Consider the following 27,062-nt stretch of genomic DNA (forward strand, 5'->3'; position numbering starts at 1 on the left):
CTGTTACAAAAGTGCTGAGGTTGTTATACTAAATTGAATAATTTTTTAATTTTGAGTGCAACTCTGCAGCCAGAGTAATTTCTAAAGATAAGGCAAAATTGTAAGCATCGCTGTTGAGTGGAGATGATAGTCTGGACACGCGGTCGTACAGTGCACTGCCTGAACAGCAGAGGTCCTCAAGACCTAGCTGTTCATGCTCAGCTGGAAATTTTGCAGCAATTACATTCCATTAGTCATTTTATAAAAGAATTTTACTCAAGGATTTTGTCAGGCAGTTAAACAAAATGGTCATCTTGTTTTCCTTAAATATTTTTTAAGTATTGTGAAATATTATCTGTTATTATTTCTTTTACAGTGTTGCAGTAATATTTTAGATAAACACTTGGATGGTTTAATTACTACTCCATCAAGTCTTTTGAAGAAACATAGAGCAGTATTTTAGCAAAGTAGTTCCTGTGCCTCATTTATCATTAAATGGCAGTGCCGCTGTCTAGGAGCATAACTTTTTAATTATTATTAGGAAACACATAAGTATCTGAAATGTTATGGTAAAAATCTAACTCTGCTATCCAGAAATTATCAGTTCATGTTCAGTTGAGACTGTAAACTCGTTTTTACCTCACTGTAGAGATACTAATTCAAATTATTTGAATGTGTACAGCAAGTAAGGGGTTGGTGTGGGCTTGGACAAAACTTAAATATTTATGTACTGTGCAGGTAACTTTGTTCCCAGCCTCTCATTCATAGATTTATAGAAATATCTTACCAAAGACAATGGCATGCATGTGGAATCGTAAATATTCTTCTATGTAGCCTACTGGCTGAGTACCCTAACTAGCTCAGTCTGGCCTGAAAACCCTTCCAACTTTGTTGCTAGTAACTTCCCTGTAACCTGGACAACTAAGCTTTGAATAGAAAGCAAGAATATAAGTAAAAGTAACTGCAGTTTATTTTAAAATATTTTCCATGATTAACACATTCTTAATGGCAGGAAACGCTCAGAATTTGGCTTCATCATTAAATATGCTGGAGAATAGGTTCTGTGCTGGAGTAGCTGCTAGCTTTGTGTCTCCGCTTACAATTCTTTCCAAATTGTAGCACTGCTTACCCATGCTACTAGTATTAACTTGGTTGTTGATTCACAGGTTTCCAGAAGGCTCCCTGCCTCCCCTCCCAGGAAAAAAAAAAAAAAAAAAGGAAGAAGAAAAAAAAAAGGGGGGGCATTTTACTTCAAGTTGGTTCACTACTGTCTTTAACCTGTCGTGTTTTCTGGACAATCTCATGATAGTGCCTTTTTGTAAAAGCTCTCTGAATGATGGATTAAGATCTGTCTTGGATTTTACATGGATTAAGTTTTAAATTAACATAAAAGAATAACAATGTGAATCAATTTGATCAAAGAAAAAGTGTCACTAATTATTTAAACAGGACACTTACTACAGAGGTTTAAAGGCAAAGAAGCGGATTTCCCTTGCATGTGGATCAAATCAGAAGTATCCCATAATTGACTCTTTACAAGACCTTGCTGCAGCGTAATGGACTAGATATTAAAGCCTTAAGTATTTAAAGCTAGTTTCCGTCTTTCTCTAAATGGAGGTCTACCACTAAGAGCTATTTTACAAGTCTGACACATTAGCTACATCACTGTGAAATACACTGGGCTCTGGCTTCTCTGGTCCGGAATTTCAAGAGCTTTCAATAGTTAAATGGTGTGAAATGGGTAGCATTGAACCTGTGAGAAGGAATGAGCATCCTAAAAATAAATTCCAGATGGAGATGTCTGTTGGAAAGGAACACAGATAGTGGATGTTCCTTTTTATAAGCATTTAATTAATTTTATCTTTGCCACCTATTTTTAATTTTGTTGGTGCCTCTTGGGAAAACTTGTTCTCTGGTAACAATGATTCTCAAGGCATGTGAGCCTTTTTTCTTTCTGGGTTTTGAAGACATCTTCTGCATTTATTTCTGTTAAAAACTGGATCAGATGAATGCTACTACAAATAAAATACTGGTTTCTACATGCAGGAATATTGTATTTTCTCATCTAAAGGAGCACATATCAGTTTTCTTTTGGAGAGGATGCAGTAAAGTCGTTCAAAAAAATGAGACTGCTGTCGTCTTGTCCAGTCCTTGTTTGCACAAGGAGTATCGCATGACTTACACTGTCAAAAGATTAGAGATGTTATTCCTAAGGCAACTAAAGGCAGTACAGTTTATCCAATCCTATAAAAACAATCACAAATAAGACAGGAAAACATGAAAATGTTGCAGGTACTCCCATTAAAGACTTCACAGGATTAAGCCAATCCCTTTTAAAAAAAAAAAATTATTACTACATATAAAATGGTATGTCTCATACTAGGTAAGATTTTGTCAATATAAACTGTTACTTGTATTGATCTGTGTTTAATTTGTCAATGTGCTTTGTGCTAGAGTCAGCGAGCATCCTCCGTGCTCTTCATTTGCCATTAGTCTGTGCTCCCAGTAGTCTCTCCCGCCGTGTACCACAGCCTTTACCCCAGGCTGCGCCTTTTCAGACAGTCCTACATATGTGGTACGGTAGCGTTACGCTGATATAAGAAAGTTATGTGCTGTATTTCTTAATCAATTTCTCTTTGTATGGAAATAATTCATATATAAATATTCCTTTACTATGGTGGTTTATACTATATTGACTTATAGAATAATATTCCTTGGCAAGGAAAATAATCCTTAATATGATCCAGAATTTACTTGTAGCCAATTTCTGTCTTCTAATGTCAGGTAGAAATCAAATCATGCTGAAAGCAACTGGAGATCAGTCGGGCAAGGAGCCTTGGGAAGGAAGAAATTTTGTCCCATAGGCACAATTTAGAATTCCAAAAGATGTGAAAAATTTGCATATCGTAACTTCAATTTGTAACATCTGTGACTTCAAACCAGACATAAACAACACTGAATTAATTATATCTTTTTGTGTTTCCTCAAAATAACATTGTAAATATTAAAGCCACAAATTATACTTTCAAATGAGACTGGACATTGCCCACGATTACTCTGAAAGATGGAGTATTTCATACACAAAGATCAAAGCATGCTGTTTAACTGTTTCAAAGAAGAAATACTTCGTAAAAGTTAGTCAGAAACTTTGGCTTATGGATTTAACTGTTCCTTTTTGTGTAGGTGAAGAAAGAGAGCCAAGTTTTCAAGTATTTATTTTAACAATTATTCCTCGGCTTGTCATCTTCTCTGAGGAAAGGACCTCCCGTATTTTGGTTAAACCATGTGTTCGTCGTGGGAATGTTGGGGTTTCTTCACTCAGCTGCAGTCAAGGTTTGAGCAGTTAATAACAAGTAGCTTAACAAAACTTCATTTTTTTTTCTATTTGGCAGGTTAACATTGTCCGCCCAGCAAGGCCTCTGCTAGGGTGAGCATAATATTTTCAGCAAACACTGGTTCTGCAAAGCTCTTTGAGTTTTGTGCTGTCCAACCATACACATGGTCAGATGTACCCAGCCGTGCGTCCTCTCCAGCCCTGGCAGTGGGGGACAGAGCCCATCTTCCCATAGTCTAGACAGGGCCTGAGAAACACATTTATCTTTGTCTGATTTTAGGGTTTGTTCTGCTCCATCCACGCTGAGTACAGACGACACGTTCGTAGACGCTGGATCAGTTCTCTGCCTCTGTGCAATGCACAGGTAAACGGGGTTTGTGTGCTGTAGGGTGGCCGTTTCGGGGAACACCAACGAAGCGGCTCTCCGAAATGCCCACTGCAGGCTCGGAGCTGCAACAGCTGTGTTCCCCCTGCTTGGGGTTGCATACATACTCACGGCTTTCGTCTCTCAATTTTCCCCTGATGAGTTCAAAATGGAACAAAACAGAGTTCCTGTGGCACATGCTTTTTTCCAGTGACCTTCCAACTTTCCACATCCTGCTCCTATGCCATCGTGGAAATATTCTAGCTCTTCTGCTGCTTGGACTGTAGGGGTCTGAGTTGTTAAACCTTTTGCATCTCAATGGTGAAAGTTGTGTATACTTCTTTAATATTCAGTTAATACAACTTAAGAAAAATCTCTTGAGTTAAATCATGTCAGAAGGAGATACTCAGACCCTCCAGGGTCCTAAGCATCACTGTGCCAAAAAAAAGGGTTTGTTAGTTTCTATTGTTTCCAAAGAAAGTAAAACCAAGAAACCCCTTAACTCTCAACTTGATTTTAAAACCTTACCAGTCTAACTTTTCAGTCATGAGATTTCTGCCTGAAGTACTTTTCTTGGGCTATCTTTGTTTTACACCAAAGCAAATGTTTTTAAAAATCCATTTTCCATTGATTTTTCTTACCCAGAAAAGCAGCTAGGAGCTAATAAAAGCGGGAGGGCTGGGCCAAAGAAAGCACTGTGGCTGGTGGAGGTTTGCAGAGCTGGTCAGGGCAGCAGCAAGAGCTGCTGTCAATCTCTTTCCCTTTCCTCATTTGCAAGGCACAGCTGGAGAAGACCTGGGCATGTACCCACGCTGGGGCTCCGTTCCAATAGCATCCAAAAGGAGAGATTAAATTAACATAGACATTAATTTATATTTTAAAATTAACCTAAGTTAACCAACAAGGAACATATGAGACTAATCATAAAGAAAAGCCTGATCTCCACAAAAAGAAAAATAAACTCTCTTGCCAAAGACTCTTTCCTAGGCACATTGATGCTGTCCTTCAGCTGTTGCATCAGAACTGAACTTGTATTTTAAAAATTAATTTTAATTTCTAACTATGCCTCTGTGTGTATGCTTGGAGCACCCAAAAAGCTTACTGGGGTAAATAGTGCAAAGTGTACTGGGTAGCACTTGTTCAGGAAAGGTACGGAATGACAGCAGGAGGGAGGATCCTCTATTTCTGTTGATGGCAGAAGTTTGTCTGAACACAACCTCCGTTACCAAAATATTAAAAATACCCTCATCCATCTTTTGTCTACATAGAAACATGAAAAGGGCCACTAAAATAATTGACTTAAAGGTACGTAGACCAGGTACATAGGTCTGCAGACTTTAAAGCTACGTCGAGTAAGTAGAGTGGCAACACACTTTGTGCCGCATTCTGAAACAATATGGGCCGTAACTGATAAAAGGGGGGGGGGAGGGGGTGTTTACCTTATAATGATCTCCTAATCCAGGCTAAAGCAGAGACATTTAAGTCTCACATACCTGTTGTATTTCCAAAGAAAAACGCTAGAGCTCACAACCACTGCTGTGTTTCTGAGTTCAGCTAACTAGTAATGTCTTCAGCATGGAAAGCACAAGCTTGTGTAAGCATTGGCTTTCTCCTGAATGTGCAGCTCTTTGGAAACTTCCAACGACCTAATTACAGATGTATCTAGATGCATCTCTTTTAGATTCATTCATATGCTGTCTTTCTGTCAGCTCCCACCCGATTCTTGTGGTGGATTCAACTCTCTGGTTTGGTCAGTGGTGTTTCAGTCCTGGCTTAGATCTTTGTGTTTTGCAGAAAGTTCTGTGGAGACCCACAGAGGCTTTCAAATCTGAGACGAGCAGCCTGCTCGTCATTTGAAACAAAACAATGCCTTTTTTTAGCTTTGATTTAATCTCTAGGCATTCTGCAAATGTCCTTAGAATCTACCAGACTAAGCTAATGTAAATTTATGAATAATATCCTCAAGATGCAAGTAAAATTTGCTTATGTCTTTAAGCTGTTAGACTCTTTTAAAGACTGCAGCCTGTTAGTATGCCCCAGGCTGTGCTTCCCTCGATCCAGCATTTGCTTTAGAACATTAATTTAATTGTGTTAAATTTCCTAGAGGTGTTAATTGAAGATGTTGGAAGTAAAGGTATGAAACCTGGTTCATAGTCACAAATGTTTTATTTCATCTCCAGATAGATTATTTTTAAGTAATGTGTAATTTGGTTTTCATTTCCTTTCCATTTTATTTAAAAGGAAAAGCTTTCTGCATTGTTACTTGCTGTTGCATACTTAATCTGTGCATTAAGAATAGCAAAAGTTAGTCTTACAGTATAGAAGGCTTGCATGCTACTTGGAAAGTTTAATCCATCACCCTGTGTTTATTTGTCAGCTGTTTAGATTTCATTCACTTTGAGTCACAATCTTTTCTCTCCAACTTGTGTGTGAAGTACGAAATAAGTTCAAGATGTGTTTGTAAGTGTGTGTATGCATGTCTCAACTTCTACCCTGCCAGTCAAAGATTGCCTTATTTCTTTCTCGGTTTTCCTGAAGAACGTGACTGCAAATCAAGATGCTCGGGGTGGGAAAAGTATCCGTAACCCCCCTAACCGTATTTGGAAATCTCAGGTTTGATACGTGCCGTACAGACAGGTCAGATACGGAGAGCACATTCCATTGTTTTGAACAATGTCATCTTGAATATTGCTGATGGAAAATGGCTCTGCCTTTTCACACTTCTCCCTCCTGCTTTCCCTTGATATGTATAGATACAGATATGCTGTAAATGTTACGCTGATGGGAGGCTACTAATGTGGGTGACCAGTTAGAGCATTTATTTGCAAATAAAACTGGCCCTTGTCTTTTTCCAAATTAGGGTGTTATTTTGTTAGGCACGGTATTTATTTGTATGACATTTCAGCCTTATGAGTTTCTTTTTAGTCCTTTATCATTATTACCAATATTTTTTCAATTATTATCAAATTCACTGCATGCCAATAATTTTTACGCCTATGGAAACTGATAGAATACCATAAATATTACTCAAGGTTGCTCCTTTCTCCCGTCATGCATGGGCTGATCCATAGCTCTGGTACCAACAAGTTTCCACGGATGGTTTCTGATTGAGTTTCAAATTGAAAGGAAGATCTGCTCAGGCTCACAGTTCTGCCTGACCACAACACCCCGTCACCCTGTGGGAAGTGCCGCTCAAAAGGAACGGTGTCAACAGAAAACTCTCCTCTTCTGGCTGATGAAAGCTGCAGCCAAGTCAGTGCTTCAGAACACCACAGGTTCCAGTACTCTGCGAACTCCCAGTTGCTTTTCCCTGTAATCAGCCAGAAAAAGGTTTTGAAAGGCTCGGGAATGAATTGCAGAGTATGGCTGGACCCATCTGCCCCAAAACCATGCGGCTGACGCAGGATGAGATAAAGGAGGGATCCTGCCATCAAAACAGACTTCTTTGGGCAGTACAGCTGACAGGTGAGTACCACAGCTGTCACATACTTACTTGCCACAACCAGTATGTTTCTGCTCTTAATATTAAAAGTGTGTCAGAATTTCCATTATAAACCACTTGTTTTGTGGGTTTATAGCTTGGCCATAAAAATACACCTTGAGTCTTGGCATATAGCCATTTGGCTGCTTCTAACACAATATTAATTCAGAACATCCAGACAGTGTTTTTAAGTACCAGTATCTGAAAAGCTATTGCTTCTTTTTTCTTTTTTTTCTTTTTTTTTTTTTCCTTGACTACCTTGTTTTCTGCAGGACTTGCAGAAACCAAAATGGCCAGATGTCACTTCAACAAGAACCTGCAGTGTCTGGAAGCCCTTTCTGGAAGGACTGAGAACTGTGACAAGAAAGATAGATCTGGGGACATCTACAAAATTCTCAGGCCAGCTGGAAAGGCTGGATACAGACCTCCAAGACTGAATTGACAAGGTCACTGTCTCGTCCAGCAATCTGACTGCCATGACCCAGAAAGCTTACCAGGAGATAGCAGAAAGCAGGAAAGTTTTGGCCAGCCTGGAACTTGCTGGTGCAGATGAAGATATAAGCTAAAATATCAATTTTGGAATGAAATCAAAGAATCTTAGGTCACATTTGAAGTCTGAGGGTGACAAAATGATTGTCAGTCCATGATCTCTGTAAGAAGAGAAAATCAGGAGAAAACAGTACTTGTAATTTGAAATTTACTGATGCTCAGTTTATTTCAGATCAGCTCAAAAAATATCAAACCCTCTACTTCTGAGCTATGGGCTGGAAAGATGGACAGAAACTGGAGCTCCTAGCAGCCAAATCCTGTAACTCAAGTACTGTTTATAAAATGAATGATGAAAAGGGGTGATCCCAATCTGATCCCTGGCCTTACTGGATGTACAATTAGGAAAAGTGATAATCTTGGTTTGTAAAACAAGGAAATTTGGCAGCTATGGAAAAATTAAAGGAAGCAGTTCAGTTAAATATTAGACTTATGAAAAAATTGGCCATAAAAGCTGTTCTGAGGCTGGCCAGGTCAGAGCCTCAGAAACATTAGAGAAGGTTCTTCAATCACTTCAGGAAATGTGAAGACATGAAGCTGAAGGTGCTGAGCTCCAAAGGAATGAGGAGAAAGCTTATAGCTTTTCTCTAGGTTTGGTCAGTCTATTTTCTGAATGTATATTAAGATCTGTGAAATGAATGGAATAAAGTTCCCTTTCTCAAACTGAAGTTATTGGACTAGGTGGACTGAAAAAGAATAAATTGGTCTCAAGCAGGGAGAATGACTACTGGCAAACATGAAATATCCAAAAAGTGGGAAAACTGATATTGAAAATTCATCCACTTCTGAGCAAGAAAGTAACTAAAATGATGGGTAAGCTATGCAAGGATTTGGATTTCATTACGATTAGTAATAGAAAAATAGAAAAATAAGCTGGAAGAAGACATATGTGTCTTACAAATCAAGTCTCCAGAAATTGTCTTTGATTACATGGCCCAGGTGAAGCATAGTATTTGTAGATAACTAATCTGCAATTAGCAGATTTTCCTAGTACAGAAGTGAACTAGTACAACAGCTACTTTTGCAGTATCTTTTTACCCAAGCAAAGGTAGAGTGATGGAAATCATATTTTAAGGGCCAAGCCTTTGCAGAAAACTTACCTGCTTAGCTGCTAGATCAGAAGGAGAGGTTAATTTTCTCTTGCCCTAAGAAATTTAAATTCTAAATTCATTTAAATGCAGACCTGCAGCATGTTCTCAAGTGATTTCCTCACAGCATATGACGATGTAGGTAGGTGTACTTGCTCTGGCTTTAACCCAGCTAGCACAGCTACCTGTAACTTTGCAAATACAACAGCTCGGAGATCGATACAAGTCATAGAGGTCCACTGAGTACCTCCAGGCTACAACGAGCTTACGAGCCTCCACTGAAGTTAGTCGCCATTGGTGTTGGTGCTTGCGCTAGCAGGGATAAAGACACCATGGCTGTGCCACAATTACAATTTCGGTGTACTGTTTGGATTCCCTAAACTTTTTTTCCAGTTGAAAATCAGTTCTCTGGATCCAATAAATACACAGCCTGCACACAGTGGTCTGCCACAGATTGATTCTGAGGGAAACCAACCCATTACAGCACACCTTGCTGTTTAGCAAAAGCAAAGTGGTAAGGAGTACTACTGGGCATCACGGAAATGAACTGGAGTGGGATAAGTGAGCTTTCAATGATTTTTGGACATCACTCACAGTTCTGATTAAACTGAAACGGTGCCCCAAGCAGATCCTGTGGAGCCAAGTAGCAGGAAAACGGGGAGGGAACAGCTTTCAGAGCAGGACAAGACCTACTGCAATTTAAAAAGATGTCTTTTTGCTCAGCACCTGCTGTATTTTAGGGGATGGGGAGCAGGTATGGCACAGAACACCTGTTTCAGATTATCTCGAGATGATATCTTGGTATGAAGTAAAACATTTGAACAGGAACTGACGTATTTACAAATGGTCTGTAATACATTGAAAGTCATCAACCTGAAATAAAATTCAAAGACAAGTGAATCATTGCAAGCAGAAGTAATTAATTATGAGTACACAGCCAGCCAGGGAATGGTTTTCACAGACAAAAAGAAAGTGGAGGCAGGACAATCCTGACCAGCTCACCAGACAATGGCAGTCAGGTAAAGGTTTCTGAGTCTTTTTAAGGATTTAAAGATACTGCTATTTCAGGCAGTTTATTTGTGGCTTTGTTAATGCTGTAAAACCACTGCATGAGTTTGGAGAGAAGAAAACCGTCTCAGTGGCTAGCATAGTGTGATTTAATATTTTCAGTTTTTAAAAAAAAGCTTTTGTAACTGCTCCCGTTTTAGCCTCCCTATGTTTCAGACACCTTTCAGGCTGGACACAGATGCTAGCGCTTACGGTCTGGGGGGAGTATTGACAGAGGAAATCAAAGGGCTGGAGAGGATGGTGGCTTATTACAGCAAAAAGTTCATGTTCTCGGGAGAGAAATTAATATTCTGCTCAAAGAACATCTGACAGTGGTTAAATCTATAGAACATTTTCACTACTGTTTCTTTGGGAAAAGATATATGGTTTGGAGAAATCCTTCACGGGCTGCAGGGACTCGGAAGGGCTCGTTGCTCCTGATGGCAGGAGGGAGGAGAGTTGTGCTGCCAGGGGTGAAACAGGCTTGAGCACACGATCAGCTGGAGAGCAACGCTGGAGGTTCGTTACCAGCGCTGCCCTAGCCCAGAACACGGAACAGGTCGCCTCGCGAAACCGTGGCCCTCCTGAGTGCCTGGGTTCCTCTGGGACAGGGGGTTGGAGCAGTGGGCAACGGCATCATCTCCCGTTACAGGATTCCTGCTGGGCACAGAATTATGGACTTCTTTTTTTATAAACAAGCATAATTGTATTGAAGAAACACGTGACTATCATCCATTAGTTTCTTCTGACATAAATATGGTACAATAAATTGAATTTTATCAATTTGTTAGTATTCAAAGAGGCAAGCTGCTATTAAATCCTCCACCTCTACTGTTAGACAAAGCAAAGCAGATCTGTACCTTAGTGAAAGGCTGATACAATACCATATGGCTGAAACATGTGATTTTATACCTACCTATCTGTAAAATATCATGATGATTTCTGGCATCCATGCACGTGAACTAAGTAATTGATAATTTTCTTGTTATGTTAAACCAAGTGCTATGACATTTTGAGGGCTTTTTGATACAGCAGAGATCCAGCTTTAGAATTTTTGTACCTAAAGCAATGCTTTCCTAAATGTCTTGGGTTTCTATACCTGAGGATCACAGAGCCGTCACATTAAATTTCTAGTGTCTCACTGACATGTGCCGCAACAGACTGCAATACCAGAGTTCCAGAAGCAAAGGGAAATAAGTGCATGGCTTTAAACATGTTTGTCTGTTTAAAACACAGATATCTCAACTTCAGGACATCATAGGCAGCTGCAAACTGAAAGGACAAAAGCTAAAAAAAGCGGGTACTCAGGAATAACCTGATTTTAACACATTTCTTTCAATTTAAATCTATTTGAAGCTTTCTTCAGGCAGTAGGGAGGAACAAAACACTGAAAAATCAGTTGGGTAAAGGTTTTCATCACTTTGTAAAACCTCTGTTGAATAAGCTGGCATGTAAATCAGCGGTACTGCTAGGTTACTACGAGTTGTCCAGTAATACTGACCTACCTCAGTGGGGGTACATTTCATGAAACATGAAGCAGGGGTGTTTTTTTCATGTGTGAGCTGTTGATGTGTTTTTAATGCAGCTTAAGTGCCAAGTGCATTTTAAAAACAGGAGTGGGAAGGAGAGCATCAGAAAGCTGATTCTGAATGTGGGGAGCCCGCGGCCGTTAAATAGCAGGCTTGGGTAGCTGCTCTGTGTGCCTGGAACTGGGGCCTCCGAATCCGTGACGCCAGACACGTGTGTACGCGGGCGGTGCTTGGATCGGGAGTAATGCGAGATCCCAGCACCTGGGCAGCATTCAAAGTAATTTGTGCTTTAAAATCTGACCTATTGGGGGCTGTAAGGAAGGTTTGAGGTTACTTGATGTTTCTGATTTGTGTGCCTTGGTCTCCGTTCTCGCTTCCCCTTTGTTGTGCCTGCTTAGCTGCTGCTCGGAGTGCTCTGTCCTCCAGCGGGATCCTCGGGGTAGAGTTGCTAGGAGCCGCGTAGGCACGTGGAGCTCGCTTGTGTACCTACTTCGTGGGCTTGGTGCAGGACACTGCGATGCGGGCCATGCTGAATGTCAGATTTAGGTGATTTCTTCTGGATCCCTTGAAAGTCCATTAATCTTAAGAGCTGGGACTCAAACGGCTAATGGTCCATTCCAGCAAAGTGCTGAGCTCCCTCAATTCAAAACATCTTGCAGAATGAGGCCAAAGACTATGAGTTAGGAAGAGGTGTGAGGAGAGCTTTATTGGTATGGCACATATTTAACCCATAGGAAAACCCACAAATTTTACTCATTTTAAGTGTATTTCACACTTTTTGACTATTTGAAATAACCATTTGTAAAAACTTCTTTTAATGAATAGAGCTCTTTATGTACAAAGGCAAACCTTTTTTCCCCCTAAGTACAGTACTTTTAAAATACTATTTCTTTTGTAGGTCTGGCTGCTTCCATCGTCTGTTCATTATTGCTTGCTGCTACAGAACCCTCAAGAACTGAAAACAGGCGATTTAGATAAAGTATAATCTTGACAGATTTTTGCTGATCCATACCACACGTTCGTCGGGACTAATAAGACAGATAAGTAAAGGACTTTGTTATTTAATGCCAACTCTGGTAAAGCTGTTCTTCGGCACAAGTGGTGAGGCGGTACAATCTTGGTGTTCAAGTGATGGGAGAGAGCTACCTGGTTACAGATTCTGGCCCCACTGAAGACAGTGGGGGTTCTGCCATTTGACTTCTGCAAAGTGAGGGCTTCACCACACGTTTAAAAGAATTATTTCACTGGGACCCTTGTCAGAATGCTGGTAAAGGCATCATTTTTAAATCTACCTTCCTTCTCACATTTGAATGTTTGTTTGCCTTACGTGCGCTTCAGAGTAACTTGGTATATAAGCTTCTCATCGATTTCATTTTTATTTCAAGTTAATTTTGAATCAGTTCATTTTTTGTATTTCTTGTGCATTTAGAGACCCCCCCCCATGGCAATGTCTGGGCTAAAAACATGGTAGGGGAGTGTTCGCATATTTTGTATTGCTGGGATTTAAGCTGAATTAAAGAAAGACAGAAATGAAAACATTTGCATTTGTTTATGTAATTAAAAAAGTCATATAAAATTGGGCCCAAGCTAGCGAGCATATCCCTTTAATGAACACAAACCTTCACCTTTTTTTGCAAGCACACCGTAAATGGAGAGGCATACATGTCATATCTGCCATATCAATGTCATTTTAGAGTATGTAAAAAAACACTCTATTTGTCTTAGGAAATATCGAAAACTTTTATAGGGAATTTGGAAAATATTTTTTTGGCTAGCATGAAAGGTAAAATCCTGCAGCACAAAGTACAGACATGGGCACAGAGACTGAACAGACGGGCTGCTGTAAAACAACCATTTAATAAGGCATTAAAATGCCATCGACTTGGACACATAAAAAAAAAGCTATGAAAACAAATGCCTTTCAAATAATTAGGATCTTATGCTTGAGACCAGTGTTGATCTCTATGCAGAGATTTTCCTGCTGAAATCAGACCAGTCTAAGTCTGATCGTCTAAGGAAGGAATTAGCAGCGTATAAATCGGCTGCTGCTTGAGATTTTTCTGTTTCTGCCATACATAACCATTCATATAAATGATCACTTCAGCCTTTCTATCTCCTTTCTGTTTCCTAAAGTATTTTGGAATACGTTTGATTTAGGATGCCAGAATAATTTTTTAATTGAATCTCAGATTTTTATCATGAGCATGTGAAATGGTTGAGTTACTAGCTTTTAGCCACGCTGTGTGAGTGAACCTGAGCCAGGCTAACAGATGCAGCCAGAAATAGCAGCAGAACCCATTTCTGTGCCTGAAAATGTAGTGTGACTTTGCTTTCATTTGAAGGAATGTACTTGTATTGATTTTAATATTTAACAATAGTTTGTAGTGGTAGCTGGTGTGTACAATATATCAAACCGTTGTATAAATTTATCCTTTAATAAAAAAAAGTTATTCAAGAACAAACTTATCACCTATAATGTGTACAAATACAAAAGTAATTATGATAATTGACCTATGATGTCTGTGTGTTTAAGCCTGGCTCACAAATATAATGATATTCCTCATTAGCACAGCTCAGAAAAGCTACAGTATTCAAAAAGAACTTCTTTAGAAGGATGTGCATCTGTGAGAACATAATCAACGTGACAAAACAAAACAATAGAGCTGGTGTTGAAGAGATGAGCATCAGATTCTCAACTTTAAGTTGGAATTTAATAGATTTTATTGCAAAAGTAGTGTTAAATTAATATTGTTTTCCTTATATACTACAATTACTGTTTTGATCTTCATTTTGCTGAGTACTAACATCAGTAATCTTGGAGAAACTAATGTTTGTCCCTTCTGTATTTCACGTTGTTTCCTGTTTTGTCATTAGCCAGCTGTTAGCCACTAAGGCACGTATTTTTAAACTTCTAGTCCAGCACGTGTCTTCCTTTCAGGTCTCTCATTTCAGATACTCTTCGATTTTGCGGTTTTCACATGTAGAACTGGGTCCCATGGTGAAAGCCCATCTCCCAAACCATCAGAATGGGAAATCTTTCTATTGATGCTGTGATTTCATCTGCTAATCAGTTTTATATGACTTTCTGCTAGCCTAGTTTTTCAAGGTGTGAAAATTTGCACTGCAGAGATATTTTATGGATTGCAACTGTAATTTCAGATTCTAAATAGCTGGTCTGATTATAAAGCTTTGGGCAGAATTTTTAGGATCCTGTGAATTGCTGCTAAACCAATGTTGGCATTTGGCTGGAAGTACATCCCAATTAGTAAACCTTCTATCTAGCAGTAGCAGTATGCAAGTGATTTTTTTTTTTTTTTTAAAGTCAGTTGTAAATGATTAGTCCAAAAGAGTAGCATAAAACTAACTTCGGACTAGTCCCCTGCAGGAGTCGGCTGGAGGAAATTAAAGGATCAACAACAGAAGGGAAGCACTGAGGTAGGATTGTTCCAGGCTGCAGCCACAGGCTCTCACATGCACTCAGGAAATTGACTTCATCAAAAGCCGAGGATACAGGCGTGAGGATGAGGAGGATAATGCAGGTGATGATTCTAAATCATGGCTCAATATCACATCATTTTCCAAGGGAGAGGTTTCATCCCCACCTCAAAAAAAAGCAGTTTTTTCTATATAAAAATTGAATCTTCTCCTTATGAATTAATAAAAGTTCAGCACAAATCTGAGCTATAAATCTGATATAACTTAATAAATAATGAAGACTCAGTTTCCCCCAAAATAATATCAGTTGGATGGGTTTTTTGCACAAGTAAAAGAAGGACTCCCTGTAAGCTCCACTGCTTATTCCAGTCACTGCACTGTGCCCCATGTGTGGATTTGTGTGTCTGTGTGTGTGAGAGCTGTAAAAGCAATGACTCAGGAGTGCTTGGGACTCGCAGTCTGGCGTTTTCTTTAATGTCTTAATTCACGCTGCAGAAATGTGGATCTTCTGGGCCTGGGATGAAGCTGAAACCTTTCTAGTGGAGCAGGAAAGAATCACAAGAAGGGAAATGCATAAATCTACATCTGGAGCCAAGTATGCTGGGAAGGCGTAAAGAGATGGGGGAGCAGGAGTGCCAGAGCAGGGCTGAGAGAGAGCAGAATTCCAAGGGGAGAAGTGGAAGAAAGAAAGAGGAATGTCCCAGGAATGAAGCTTTTATAATGTTCAAAACTTTCATCAGAAATAAAACACTGGAAGGCTATAATCCAAATAAGGAAATTAGAAAAAAATTAACAATATTCAGCTATTCAGATGTCAAAAGGAATGGCAGCATTATTGGTGTTAGAGGTTATTGCCAGGAGGGAAAATCTCAGCATGTCTTGGGTAATTAAGCTTCATTGGAGAGCATGGATCCCTTCTCCAGGTAAGAAATGCTTTTATAACACGGCATCTTTTGCTATTGTAATTAAACACCATGGGCTATTCTGCATATGAAGTCTTAAACACTTTAGTCCTTTATCAGGGGATTTTACTGGCCAGGCATGTGTGTTCTTATGGCAAAAAACATTGACTGCTATAAAAAAAGAAACCCAAACATTTCTTTTTATGACTTGACTTGCTGTATTTTTATATATATTGAGCCAAATTCATCCCTTGTGTAGCTCAGTTGAAGCCAATAAGGATAGATTTGGCCCATGTCTATATGAAAAAGGTGGTGACAATTAAAATATATTGTTTAATAATGAGAGCTATGGTAGTGAAGTGTCTTTCTGTCTATGAAATTATACACCATGACACCATGTATAGAGTGGGGCTAGCAAAACATATAAGACCAGTTTCTGATGGAAAGGCAAAAGCACTCTAACTTTTATTATTACGATTAAATATCACAAAGGCATTTGAACAAGACTAATTTAGGTAACATCTCCAGAAATCTCATTTATAGTGTAGTATTTTACCGTAGAGCAAGCCATTTTAAAATATTTCTTGAATGGGTTTTTATACGTGGCTATCAAGGACAGTATGACGGGCTGTCATTAGCAGTAAGTAAAAGAACAGTTTTTATTTCGCTTATATTCTAGTGATATCCAGTAATATTACAAAAAGAAATGTACCCTGTTAAACAAAACGTGTGGACAGCCGTTATTATCACTTTATATGGGTAATTCCCAGTTGTTCCTTTGCAGAAGGCATTGTTCATAGCTGAAGCTCTGGAGGTGGTGCCTATGTGCTGGCACGGTGTGCCTTCGTAGCGCTCTCGGTGAGGTACAGTGACTTGCAGAAGCCAAAGCCTTACTCTTCTGGCGAACCCCTCCTGACCTCCTGCTGGAGGTGTGGGCACCGGCCCTGCCCCGCTCCGGGCTCCCCGCCAGCCTTGCTCTGCACCCTAACTGTCCGGAGCCAGGCCAAGCGCTCCGGTGGGCGCTGGGTCACCGAGGGGGATAACCAGAGCGATTGCCCTGGGGCCTGGAGGGCTCAGGAAAAGTCTTTTACCCCGGGGCCCCCCTGCTCCTTCCCCTCTGCTCTGACCCTTTGCAGCTGCCTCTGGGCTACCTGTCAGTATGCTTTAGGAACCGGGGTGGGAAAGGTCAGGGCAGTAAGAGGACAGCTATTTTGTCGACCCAGGAACTGAACGAGCTGTTGCTGGCCCTGCCCAGGAGCATGCAGACGACAGCAATACCTAGCCTGCCCAGCTAACGGACTCCAGCAGAAAAGGTAGCTCTTAGATGAGAATAAGGATATAAAATAGCACAGATGCAATGAGTTGCTCAGTTCCTCTAGTGCTACTGGTCTTCTGAGGAGCCCCTGACCCCCTAAAAATGAGGCGGGATTGAGGGAGGAACACAGAACAACAAAAAATCATTTTTGCTGTACTTATTGCTCTTCTGAATCTCTTTTACAGAAATCTGGCTTTGGCATTGAATCCAGATAATATTTTATTAGAAGAAAGCATGATTCATTGAAATGGTGCACTTTAGTATCTATGTAAAGGAAAACTGGGAAAGACACAAAAGCAGCTAGGCGGTGGAAAACCAATTCAAGGAACCATTGCCACACAAAGAATCTCAATCTGCAGTAAGAAACAACAGAAAGGAACAAAATATTTCCAAGGAAACATCTGAGCATGGTGTTGGAGCCAAGTAAGGAATTATTACTGTATTAGCCTGTCAGGAAAGGGTCGTGCAGTATATGTGGTAGCAGAATACCTTGTCATTTTGAAATTAATATGAATATTTTTTTGTATTAGCATCAATGTGATGATCAGGACTGGCCCATGTACCTGTAAAATTGAAACTTAACCAAAGAAGTAATAAGAGATCCCAGGAGGAAGGGGCATGTTTAGTCTGTCTTAAATAGGATAAAAGTTACTTTTCTCCTTTTTTGCACATTTTCAGAGGCCTGTTTTTCATAGCACACAAAGCACGGCTGTGTTACCCACGGTTCCTTACGTACTATCAGAAGTGGTTAAAGCAAGTGAACCTGGAGAAGAACCTAAACCTGTCTCCGTGACGCTAAAGCTGTTGACCCCATGCTAGGTGATGTTGCGTTGTACACAGCTCATAGCCTCATCCAACACTGCCAAAGTTCGCAATGTTGAACCGGGCTCCCAGCTTCCATCACACGGAACTGAGAGCTTCACCTTGCCCTGCGTGTAGCTGCGCTCGGGGCCACTGCGTTACTCACAGCACGTAAGCACAAGCGTGCGCATTCACCAGCACTGTCAGGTCCTCAGGCAACTTGTCTGCACGTTACCAGTAGCTTTTGCTCTTTTGCAAGAAGAGGGGGGTTATATTTTTTTAATTATTTCTCCCTTTCTCTCCTCTTTTTTGGTTTTCCAGTTCACGTTTCCCTTGTATCTAGTTCCTGGCCACTGACTTCCTGCTGTTAATAGGATGAAAACAATTTAATTAACTACTTCCCAGAGGTGAGTGAATATTATTTTCATGTTACGCATGAAAGAAGCAAGTAGTTCACTGATGGCTGTGGGCTGAATCATTGCCTAGGGCAGTAGCGTTTGTAAATCCCAAATTTCACTGGAGTCCTTGGCCCGCAGCAGAAGCTGTTTTCTCCTTTGAAACCACAGCTAAGAGGAATACAAGTAAGTAATATTTTTTAGCTTCACACGTGCTGATTTTTGTTAATAGCTGGTCTAAACAAGGACTTAGTCGCAGCTTCTTTGCATGTTTAACTTGGCATTTGTTAGGAGGGAAGCAAGCTATGTGTGCAGGAGGCGTTAAAGCACGCGGCGAGCTAGCGGCAGCACTCGGTCACCCTGCGAGCGCCCTGTCACGCTTTGATGGGACATGCCCTGGGTGGGGTGTGCGCGCTGGGTCCTCATTTCCCCTGGCTTCTCGGAGCTTTGGGGTATTGCTCTTCCTAGGTTCTTGATGTAACGTCTCTGCCGCTCCTGAGTTTCTGTATCACTCTGGGGAGGGTGGCCAGTGGATCCATCGGGACCTCAGTATTCCAGCCCTCACTCACCTCACCCTAAGTATTCTGGATCTGGTGAAGTACAGGTTTTGCCACCTTGATTTTTCAAGCACACCTCCCCAGCCTACTGGCGTTGGCACCTTCCAGTCTTGACATGCTCAGGTGATGTTCATACAGATCTTGCTCCTTACACGTTACTGAGGAAGAAACGTAGAAAAGCTGTGGGTTGTCCAAGCGTCTAGGCAATAGGCATGTGCTCAGCTCTAACACCGAGTGTAAATCTAGTCCTTCTGTGTGATACTGGACAGAAATCCCAGTGGAAGCTTTTTCTACCTCTAACCTGTCTACTTGCCTTCATAATGATGAATGGTGGGAGGGAAAGGGGAGGTGGGGGACGACACTATCTCAGCTTTGAACTGGCTGTTTCTTGAGAAGGAAGCATGCAGATTCATTTAAAACAGAATTTTTATATGGCTAAAATCCTTGGCATTTTTCTCCTTTTGGTCACCTTTGGTGTTCTCATAAATAAGTCTTAGATCAAATCCTTACCTGAAGACGTCTAATCATTGCAGGTGAGACATTGTGGCTACTTTTATTTTTTACTATAAATTGAGTTGATTACCTGTCCCCACTTCCATTTTTGTCCTGCACATAGCGGCTCAGTAGCCACCACCTTTGCTTTCAGGCTAGGTATCCATTGCACACTGACTGTTTTACATTACTTCTGATGAACAGAGCGAGTTCATCACCTTTCCAGGATGTCTCGTGATTGATTCCTCATGTCTGGGGCAATCTGCTCTAAAGTTTCAGGCTAATGTGAGGTACTTGGATTTAGTGGGGATAATCAATGGTTTGAGGCTTATTCTTCTTATGTTTTGAGCTTTGGATTTGTGTATTAGATTCACAACTGATATTAAATAAAATAGAATGCATTAGATTCAGAATTTTATTATTCTCTCAGTAGCTGCTTGGATGCACTGGGCGTGAGTAAACTATAATTTGCAGAGTGTGGCTGTGTCATCCATCAAACTGAAATGCGCTGTGCCTCATACCTAAACGACACTGCCCAGCCAAGGCTGCAAGCTGGGCTTGTTGAAAAGCAGATTAGAGGGCTGGTCTTGCTATGCTGAAGTCTGTAAAAGTTTTCCTATTGACTTCAACAGAAATAGGACTGAGCCTTATGATTTTGGCACAAAAATATTCTTTTTCATCTCTGCTGAACACTGAACTGCAGCACGCATTGTTGTCTGCCTTACGTAAGACAGAGGCTGTTAAGGAGAAATAGTTTTGCACATATTGTTCTCTGTACATGTTCTCTAGTAAATACTTGTTAAAAGATGCGTCCATTCCCGCTGACAGTGTCTAAGGCTTAGTACACAAATTTGGCCCAGATCCACGCTATCAATGTAAACCTCCTAACTAGAAGCTACATCTGTCAAATTTTGCCTTTCAGATTCATTAAAATCATTGCTGTGGTGTCGACGTTCCACCTAATTCTCTTTTTAAAAAAACAACAAACTTCTTCCAGTTTGTAAATACAACCCCATTGAAAATGTTCATCAAAACTGTGACAATGTATGGCTGAAAGACAAAAATTAGCGTTTGCTGAAAAATAAGGAAAACAGCAAGAAAAAAAAGCAGGTGAAAGATGCTGGCATTTGAAAAATACTCAGACCTCTTACCCATCAGTATTTTTCTGTGAAACAAGAGCCTTTTGACCTGTCGTAGCTATTCCTCCTGTTTTCATTGCAGTGGGTTTTGCTTTTCTTTTGTTAAACTGGTTTCTAACTGGCAGAAATTAACGTTAGTTCAATTAACATCATAATTTTATCAGCCCTTCACACTAATTCATAACTTCTTTAATTTCTTTCTCTCAGGACCCAGTTCCAAAGGTGGACTCAGGCTCAGGATGCCATTTCCAGCCCCAAGGCACCTTGCTGCACACCCTCCGTAAATCCACCATGACATTTGAAAAGTCACTCTCAAAAGTGGTCAGACAGGCAGGTTTGCTGGTCGTGACTGGAATAACGGTCCTTCTGATGGAAGGCAGGTACGCGGGCTTGCTTGGCGGCCGCAACCGCCCAGCACCATGGCACAAGGCTCCAAGGGTATTAACTCCCCTTGCCATTACCCAAGCGATTTCTCAACAGGGTTGCGCAGCCAATGCCAAGTTTAATATTAAACTTCACTTTAAAAAAAAAAAAAAAATATATATATATATTTCAACACAACAGAGGCCGGTCTATACGGCGCAGTGCTGATGCAAGGAGTGGCTGTGAATCCTAGCGTGAAGCTGCCATCTAAACACCAGCGCCTGCAGTGACGGTTTTATAGGCAGAGCCCGAGGGGCAGTTCCTCTCGTGAGAGTGTTTTCACATGAAAACACAGCTCATATTGGACAAGGCTTTTTGCTTTTGTTGTACTGTTCCCAATATTTTCTTCTCGTTCATTTTTAATATTGATCCTGTACTTTGTGACTAGGAAATCAGCTCAAACTCTTATGTTCTCCACCAGCAAGTCTCCTGATTTCTCTTCCAACCTACTATCACAGCTATAAAAACCCTCAAATCACATTGTATTTAGGCTGCCTCTTGTCACAGTCAAGTGCATGGCACCTCCTTGGAGCAGGTCCTTAAATTAAAATTTTGTAATTTTTTTTCTGCTTTTCAAACACTACTGCAGAAACATGATTGGCAAGGAGAGAGGACTTTTTTTTTTTCCCTCCTCCTGGAATTTTTCACTGTAACCATCCTCAGGGGAGTTCTCATCTTCAAAAGAAACATTCTTTCTATACAAGCTGCAAAAAGAATTATTTAATGACATCATAAATTAATACAGAGCAGCACAAATTTTCCAAAATGTAGAGAAAGAGGGAAAAAAAAATTAGCGTTTGCCAAAAACACCCCAGCTCTTCCAGACTTAGGCCTCTCTTGAGCCTGTGAGCTGCCAATGATACCAAATTGAATGGTGGGGCTCTTGGCATGACTTAAGTTTAGCTTGTTTAAATTTTGGCAAATATTCATATTACTCACATACTCAGCAAGCTGATACAAATATTTGTTCTATTTAGAGTGAAGTCCAAACGCAGTGCTGGCATAAGTGCTGCTGGGCTTGGTGGAATTAAGCTTGCTTGTGCCAATATTAAATTTGGACATCTACCTTAAAGAAAAACAGAATTAAAAAATCCCTGAGCCTTTTAGTACAGATTAGAATACATCAATGGAAAACAGACCTCATGTGTACCCAAGTTTTCCTCGCTTGCTAATTTTTTGCCTTAATCTGATTTGAAATGGACCTAGTTTTTTCTGTGCTTGGCTTGCTGTTCCCTGCTGCAATGCCACAAGCCGTCTAACCCGAGCTAGAGCTGAAAAAGCCTCCACACACATGAAGTACTCGACATTCTTGAGAAGTAAAAGCTGTTTAAACTGTAGTAAACCAAAGCCGGACCCAGTAAGCATACTTGATCTATTTTAATGCTGTGCAGGTTGTTGGGATTTTTTTTAACTGATGTCCACAGTTTAGTGTTTCTGATTTGAAAAACAAATAGCCCAACTCCTCAAGGATACTTCGCTCTTGCTGCGCTCTCTGGTTCTGAATGGCTGCAGCCGCGCAGCACCCTGCCAGGCAGGCACCACTGGGACCGATGCTGCTCCGCCGGGAGTCGCACACTCAGCAGCTGCCGAACCTGCCCAGCCGTGAAACGCACGAGGAATTAATTGGAACCTGGGTGCCTCATCTGGCCGGAGCAGTGCCGCCTGCCTTGCCCTTGAACTTGCTCTTGGCGTTGGATACATGCACAGGCCAGAAATTTTGCAATGGGGGGTGGGGTGGGAGGGAAATCAAACTGAAAAAGAATGACCCATTTCTATTCCATAAATGAATACATCTAGAATGTGCCTTGGGTTTGTGCTAGCTACGGATCTGTGCCTGGGTCAAATGTGGTTTGTAAGCTGAACGCTGTTTAATGCTGTCTAAATTCTTTTATCGATGTCACGTAGAAGGGGGATCCCACCAACTTAACTTTAGCCATATAGAAATGAGAAATCTAGCCTAAGTGGCTGAGCTAGATTCCTCTCAGAGTGGAAAAAAATCATCACCAGAGAATGATTCATCCCATTTTAATCTAAATGTCTGATCTCTCTCCATTGACTATAAAAGGAGCCCAGATTAGCATATATCCAAATTTTGCACATTTATGTGCTAACTCAGCCTTTTACAATCAGGTCCTGTACTCGCAAGTATCACGTACTATTTTTACAACCAAAAGCTTGTGCTTTGCCACAGGGTTGCGGAGGACACGTGCTCTGCTCCGGTGGCTAGTTGGAGACTGCGCCTCGGCTGCCCCCCGACACGGCTGTGTGCTCACAGTTAAACCCTGCATTAATTACGTGTTCAAGTCTCCTCTACATCCCCTGCATTAACTAAAGCTGCTGGAACATTTCTTGTAGGAGTTACTTTTTTAAACTGCCTTAAATCATAAATATCGCACTGATGAGCAGAAGGTAGCTGAAAAATGGTTAAAAATAGAAGCAATGATTATTCATTAAAGATGACATCATTATTCAGTTAATCATATTTGTAAAACAGGCAAAAGCTCCAGCCTAGCTTGTCATTTGGACTCTGGGCTGCTGATCCCATTACTTTTTAGGTTATAGTGGCAGCATTTGTCTTGTTTAGTGTTGATTCAGTGTCACTGTGAGAAATGAACTGAGCATTTCAACTTATGGGCAGTGACACCCTCAGACCTCTCTCCCTGCCTCCACCCCTTAATTCTTCCCCATCACCATTGTAACTGAGCCGCACGTAAGTACAGGAGCATCATTTGAGTGCGCTCGTTATCAGGCCTGCGCCTGCCTGTACCTTAGCCTAGCAGTGCATGGGCTGTTCTGATCAGTTGGTGTGTCCATTAAAACAAAGAAACAAAAGATGTCGTGAACAAATCAAAACCCCTTCGTCTTGCCATGGGCAGTTAAAATTTGACGATGTAGCTTTGGGACGATAAAAAAAAAGGGGCCAAGTGTGCACCCTGGGAAACTGTGAGGTTGGTGTACTCGCACAGCAGGAGACAGAAGAGAGACCAGGCATCCAGTAATTCACCGCAGAACATTTTTATACTAATTATTGAAATGCACCCGGAGACAGCATATAGTAGTAAAATGACTTTATGTTCTGATATGTAAAATAAAATGTCCATGCTATGTAACAAACATTTCAAAATTCCATACCACCTTTATCTAATGTGGTTTCTAATAAAGATTTATCTGTAGCATATATGTTTTTTTTATCTAACCAATTCTTAGTTTTTACATCAAAGGTGTGTAATAAAAAAAAAATCTTAAATAGATGTCTTTCCAAAAAAACCTTGCAACATTCATTTTTATTAAGTATTTCATTCGTAAAAAGCAAAGCTGAATTGGACACGTGGCCTGCATTTGTGATATATATATAATTTTATATATATATATATATATATAATATATATGTATATAAATAGCTATTCAGCATGCAAAAATTGTAGTGATTTCCAAAACCTGATGACAAAATCCACACCAGTCACACACGTAGTCTGCTGAAGGGGGGTATGAGATTGTCCTGTTGGAACGTGACCTCCGCTTTGTCTCACTGCAAGCAGCTGCCCTCATCCATCAGCACCTCTTCCTTGGGATGGATTCACCAAAATGCAGAAGCACCTCTCGACTTCCAAATTGGTATTTCAGCTTTTTGCCTTTGCCTGTTTGGGAAGCAGGGAGGAGGAAAAAAAACCCTGCTGTGCATGACTAACCTTCCATACCGTGCTCTGTAGCAGAACCAGGCTCCCAGCATCACCTCTGCGTGGCATCCCTTGGGGCAGTGTCACTTGGGAGCTCAGTGGGACGGACACACTGCAGCCCGGAGGAGGACACAGCCCAGCTCAGGATGAAGGCAATGGGAGTTTTGTTCCAAAAAGAGCGCAGTTTGCTTTCCCAGGCGAGGCTGCTTCTCACCTGGGCTGTCGGCTGAGTGAGCCCCCCGCACCTCGCAGGGACACCCCAGTAGGCAAAGCCGGTGCTGAAGGAGTCAGTTCAAGATACTTCCACAGTAAACAATAGTAGCAATGTATACACTGGTTACAGATTTTTACCTGTTCTACAAATATTTGTACACTGTAAAGCCTGACAGGTAATGGGACCTCTTCCCACCCCACCCCACAATTAAGAAAATACTCCTCTATGCCTCCTTTATGCTGAAAACAACTTTCCGAGTTAGCTGCGAAAGAAAAAAACATAGCACAAAAGGCACGTTTCAGCTGAATACGAAAGAAATCAAGGACCAGCAAATACAAAAATCATTTCTGGAAAGTATTAGCGACTTTTAAGCTTAAACTTCATAAATATATTGCAATAAGCAAGTGTGATTCAATCAACGGATGGGAGTCTGAAGACACTGGGTCTGTTCCTAACGCTGCAATTAATTTGCTGTTTGGCCTCGGGCGTAACACTTCACTTCTTCGTTTCCCACAGCCACGAACGATGGTGCTGTGGGGGGAGGAAGAGACATTTGTGCATCGGTGCCTTCTCTTCTCCGCGCCATGGCACGAACCCTGCGCTGTGCCAGGGAGATACCGGAGCGGCACCGCAGCTCCCTGACCCCCCGCCAAGCCTCCCTGCTGGCCCCTGCGTTCCTACGGCTCCGTCACTTCCAGGGGAAGAAGTAATTTCTACAGGCAAAAAGAGCTAAAGCAGTGCTGCCACAGCAGTCCTTGAACTATGCAACTGACCAGATCACTTTTTCCTTGGAGTGGTGGGATACTGTGACTTCATGGACCAAGTACCATAAAAGTGAAGCTCATATTTTTCCAATAGCCAAAATTTGCTCATGGATGTTTAATGTTATAAGCAAAAGAAAATGACTAGCTACTTCACTCGTTAGTCAAGAAGATGGTTTCTACTGGATCAGTAATGACGATGTGAGAATTAATTTACTCAGGAGTCAGTCAGAGACTGATGAATCCAGCCCACTGAGACAGGAGATGGAATGCTCTGTGTGCCTGAAGATACAAGCTCTTCACCCACACAAATCCCTCTGGAAATGCACATTTGTCTCACCGAAGTGCAAGTTACCCACAGGTATCAACACTGATCGAACAGTCCCGGAGCAGTAACGTTGGCTGTGGCATCGCTTGGCCGTCAGAGTCACCCATCAGTCCAGTTCTCCACAGTCCCCATCCCTGAATGATACTGCAGCGATGACTCCCTCGACAAGGAGAAGCTTTGTGAGTACAGGAACTCGTTCGCCGCGTTTAGGTGCGGAGAGGGGGGTTTTCTCTCGCACACAGACGGGTGCACCCTTTCCCTCGGGAAAGATGAAGAAGGAACGCGCTCCCGAACCTGAGACTGGGACAGCTGGTTGTAGACACTGAAGTGGCTGTTACCTGGTGGCTGTGAGCCTTGACCCGTGATGGACGGGAGCCGTGGCATCATGGTGGCGGCAGTGAAATGAGCAGGGAAAGGCTGGTAAGGGACAGTTTCCATTGTCTGAACGCTGTAGCTGGTGTAAGGTGCGACAGAAGTCCACATATTGCAGCTCAAGGGGGGAGGCGGGGGTGGCAAGTCATCGACCGTTGAGACACCAGCAATTTCAGCCCCCGACCCAGAGTACATGCAGGCGTCCCTCGGTGCCACCTCGCTGCAGTAGGACGGGCTCAGCATCTGCTGGTCGTAGGGCGGCGGGGAACGGAAATAGTGATCGTCCCCTACGGAAGAGGAGGCTTCCAGGTAGGAGCGCTTGCAGGGCAGGTCCAGGTGCCGAGCACTTTCTGCAAACAAGAAAAGGGCATTGTCAGGGGCTCCCAGAGCCTGTCACAGCCGTCTGCTAAGAGCCCGGGGCATTACGGAGTCCCCGCCAAAGCCCAGCATGTGATCCATGACTGTCGCACGACAACTGGTTCTCTTTTTCAGATTAATCCAGTTAAACCATTTTAGCTCAGAAAGACAATGTACAACATCAAAAAGACATCATGTTGCAAATGTCAGGCTAATCCCCTCAGCCTCAAAGCGTTCTGGTGACATTTGTCAGGTTAAGTGAGTGACTCGGGCTACCAGCCTCACATCGGAGATTACTGCACCTTCATCCAGATAACGGGGGCCCTGACACTCCCGCAGTGTTACTCCTGACAAATTCAAGAAGTCCCTTAAAGGGTCTTATCGCCGCCTGCCTTCCTGTCGTTACAAAAATGACTATACATTTCCCAGATATTCACACTGAAAGCTGCAGAAATATTTCCAGATAAAGGCGCCCCTTCCCAGCCATCAGCCCTCCCCCTCAGCTTTACGCAGAGGAGCTGCAGCC

General features: G+C 41.7%; 1 protein-coding gene across 3 annotated transcripts in view; it reads right to left on the bottom strand.

Moving 5' to 3' along the window:
• Positions 1–27,062, bottom strand: part of TBX4 (T-box transcription factor 4) — an 85,311-nt gene that overhangs the window by 24,862 nt on the left and 33,387 nt on the right. For all 3 annotated transcript variants that reach the window (XM_080383400.1, XM_080383399.1, XM_080383401.1), the window contains one exon: positions 1–26,529. This exon is cut by the window's left edge and continues 24,862 nt beyond it. In XM_080383400.1, the coding sequence (XP_080239526.1) occupies positions 25,907–26,529 (623 nt within the window). In that variant the 3' untranslated portion in view covers positions 1–25,906. The remainder of the gene's footprint in view (positions 26,530–27,062) is intronic.

This window comes from Falco punctatus, assembly GCF_963210335.1.
Source record: "Falco punctatus genome assembly, chromosome: 1".
Lineage (NCBI taxonomy): Eukaryota > Metazoa > Chordata > Aves > Falconiformes > Falconidae > Falco > Falco punctatus.